The following is a 2,430-nucleotide window of genomic DNA, read 5'->3' as shown; positions in this document are numbered from 1 at the left end:
GTGAGAACAAAGTTCACCTCAAAATGAAAACCAAGAAGACCGCAGAATCGACAGATGCAGTGACCAAAGGTGACTGCCAGGCGGAGAGCCAGAGGACCGAGGAGGAAGCAGTGACCCAGCCCGATGCTGCAGCCGCCCCTGCTGGACGGCAGCCAGAGCCCAAGTGTCCTGATGACGAGAACAGGAGGGAGAGGAGAAGGATGGATGGAGCATGGCCGACATTAAAGGTACAAAGAGCTGCTTTAAATCAGCAAAATACACCGCTCTGACAGCGAAAACACAGTAAACTGAATGTAAAAAGAAAAGTTGTGATATTTTATGGCTCTGATCTCATATTTGTGTTCCCTGCTGTGCTACAGACATTCAGCCTGGTGGTAGTAATATATTTTACATATGTGGTGTTTAAAAATGCTCCGTTGGTGTGATGAATATATCCCACACCATCAAGGATCCAAGATTTCTGACCCTACCATCCTAATGTCACAGCAGAAACTGAGATTCAACAGACCAGGCAGCGTTTTTATTTTACAGCGTTGCTGAGCCTGTGTGAATTGTACCCTCAGTTTTGTGTTCTTAGCTTAGAGAAGTCGAACCCAGTGTGGTCTTCTGCTGCTGTAGCTCATCTGCTTCAGTGTTGGATGTGCTGTGTTCAGAGATACTCTTGTGCATTGTAATAAGTGGTTGTTTGACTTGCTCTGGCCTTCCTATCAGCGTGAAGCAGTTATTTCATTCTCCTCTGAACTCAAAAATGCATTTCCTCCAGGGAACTGCCACTCACTGGATATTTTCTGTTTCAGACGATTTTATGTAAACCCTAGAGATGCTTCTGTGGGAAAATCCCAGCAGATCAACACTTTTTGAAACGCTAAGATCAGCAAACATGCCACGTTTAAGTGACTTAAATTATTTTTCTTCTTCATTCTGATGCTCAGTTTGAATTTCAGCAGGTCATCTGACCATGTCTACATACATAAATCACTAAGTTGCTGCCATGTGATTGGCTGATTAGAGATTTACATTAACGAGCAGTCAAACAGGTGTACCTAATAAAGTGGCCGATGAATGTTTCAGCTTTTCAAGTAAATCGAAATCATTTGTTCAATTATTATTGAGTTATAATTTAATGTTTAAATATTTTTATAAACCCAGTGGTCCTGTAGCAGATTTGTTGATGATTAACGTGTCGCTCTTTTCATTTTCAGTTGTGGGAAAACGCAGGAGGGAGCTTGTCGGACCTGAGGCAAAGCGATCTCGCGCTCAGTCTCCGTGTGTTGTAGCAGATTTCAGACTGCCTCAGTTCAACCCTAACAGCCCCATCGGTCAGACACACACACACACACACACACACTCTCTAAATTCAAATTTGTTGTTAATACTTGTCTAATCTTCCTGTTTCTGCTTCTCTGCAGGTCAGGAGTTTGTGGTCCCTAAATCAGGATTTTTCTGTAACATCTGCTCTGTTTTCTGCCTGAATGAGAAGACCGCCAAGGAACTCCACTGCTGCAGCCAGAAACACTACGACAACCTGCAGGTACGCACGCACATACATATACACGATTCAGCACACAAAATCACACTGTTGGCCTAACGATGTTTGTTTTCTCACTTTTCTGTTTTTTAGAAGTATTATGAGGAACGTCGACAAAGAGCTACAAGACTTTGTCTCACACGTCTCCAGGCTCCGTTTCTGACTGATGGACCTATCTACTGGAGAACAAGCCATTGTTATGATCCTACTAGTTCAGAAACTAAACTAATCGCCTTCTGGCACTTTTGTTGTAAGTTATATATGTCTTCTTTGATGAATTGTCTCCCCGCCTTTCAGTTAGTGCTTCTGTTTTTTGTTTGTCAGGCGATGGAGAGCACCGTTTTGATCTTGTTACTATTTTATCTTTTATGTGAAATATTATTGAGAAATTGTCCATTAATTTAGTTAACATCAGGAGGTACCTGACAGCTGTTAACAGTTTACTAAATCTTGTTTTTTTTTTTTTTTGCTCATTTAGATCTTTGGCTTCAGTTTCTTTAAGTGTCCAAATGTGTTTGCTGCTGTTCTGTTAAACATGAAATAAAACCTGTCACATGTGTGTCATACATTTTTGCGACTCGCTGACTCAAGTTGCACCTGAACAAACCATCAATTCAGTCAGAAGCTGCGAGAAATTTGCGAGAATTTAAGTGTGTATGTTATATATATATATATATACATATATATATAATATAATACAACATATGTATATGTGTATGTATGTACAATATATACATCACACACACACACATATATATCTATATGTATATACATATACATATATACATATTATACATATATGTATGTAAAGAAAGTTCATCTTTTACTCTTGATGCCACATCAAGCTTTAGTGTTTGTAATGGTTACTGTCTGTCACTGTTTTATTGCTGGAATGTTTTTTT

The 2,430-nt window shown here is 39.8% G+C and overlaps 1 protein-coding gene across 1 annotated transcript; it reads left to right on the top strand.

Annotated features, from left to right (window-relative positions):
- Positions 1 to 186: 186 nt before the first annotated feature.
- Positions 187 to 1,778, top strand: LOC109199304 (RNA-binding protein 20-like; the record flags this gene model as incomplete). Its single annotated transcript, XM_019354603.1, has 4 exons — positions 187 to 227; positions 1,203 to 1,319; positions 1,410 to 1,531; positions 1,622 to 1,778. Coding segments are annotated over exons 1-4 (412 nt in total), but the record flags the coding sequence as incomplete, so codon positions are not given.
- Positions 1,779 to 2,430: the final 652 nt, after the last annotated feature.

This window comes from Oreochromis niloticus, unplaced genomic scaffold (assembly GCF_001858045.2).
Source record: "Oreochromis niloticus isolate F11D_XX unplaced genomic scaffold, O_niloticus_UMD_NMBU tig00007026_pilon, whole genome shotgun sequence".
NCBI classification, from domain to species: Eukaryota; Metazoa; Chordata; class Actinopteri; order Cichliformes; family Cichlidae; genus Oreochromis; species Oreochromis niloticus.
The sequence above is the reverse complement of the archived record's forward strand: the minus strand, read 5'-3'. Positions and strand labels throughout refer to the sequence as shown.